Source organism: Condylura cristata, unplaced genomic scaffold, assembly GCF_000260355.1.
Source record: "Condylura cristata isolate star-nosed mole 26May11 unplaced genomic scaffold, ConCri1.0 scaffold00054, whole genome shotgun sequence".
Lineage (NCBI taxonomy): Eukaryota > Metazoa > Chordata > Mammalia > Eulipotyphla > Talpidae > Condylura > Condylura cristata.
Window position 1 is genome coordinate 980,880 of NW_004567155.1, and position 607 is coordinate 981,486.

The window sequence follows — 607 nt, forward strand, 5'->3', positions numbered from 1 at the left end:
ACCCCAAGGTGCACTGGCCACGGTCAGTTCGGCGTCCAGCTTGGCTGGTCCTTGCTTTCAGGGGCCCGTCTGTGGGACCAGGGGGCGGCCCACCTGGGAGTTGGCTCCTGACTGTCCGGTGTCCTTGGTCGGAGCCTGGGAGCCCGGCTGGATTTTGAGCAGAGGCCTCGGGGGGCAGTTCGACTGCCCAGAGCAGGACCCCACAGCCGGGGCGACCTTGAGGGCGAGTGGCCCCGGACAGCCAGGCGCACCCTGGGCCCGCCCACAGCCTGCCGGCCCCAAGTCCTTCCCCGGAGGGGGGGTTTGGGCCGCCGGACGCCACCTTGAGGCCTCTCCGGGTGTCCTGAAGCCACTCAGCGGTCCTCTGCCCAGCCTGTCCCCTGGGCCCCCTCGGCTGCTCGCTCGAGCCTGTTGATGTAGGGGCCCTCCTTCCCCGCCCCACCCCCGGGGGACAGGCCGTGGGGCTGGCGCCCAGACGTGTCGCTGGCCGTGGGGCCGCCGGGGGCCGGGGAGCGCGTCCGTGTGCTGGTCTGGGGCGCCCCGCCCCCTCTGTGGCCGGTGCTTGTCTTCTCGGCCCTCTGGGCAGGTGCATCCGCGAGGTGGCCTC

The 607-nt window shown here is 73.0% G+C and overlaps 1 protein-coding gene across 1 annotated transcript in view; it reads right to left on the reverse strand.

Annotated features, from left to right (window-relative positions):
• Nucleotides 1–353: 353 nt before the first annotated feature.
• Nucleotides 354–607, reverse strand: part of TSPAN32 (tetraspanin 32) — a 7,311-nt gene continuing 7,057 nt past the window's right edge. The window contains exon 7 of the mRNA XM_012734330.1: nucleotides 354–576. Within this exon, the coding sequence (XP_012589784.1) occupies nucleotides 354–576 (223 nt within the window). The remainder of the gene's footprint in view (nucleotides 577–607) is intronic.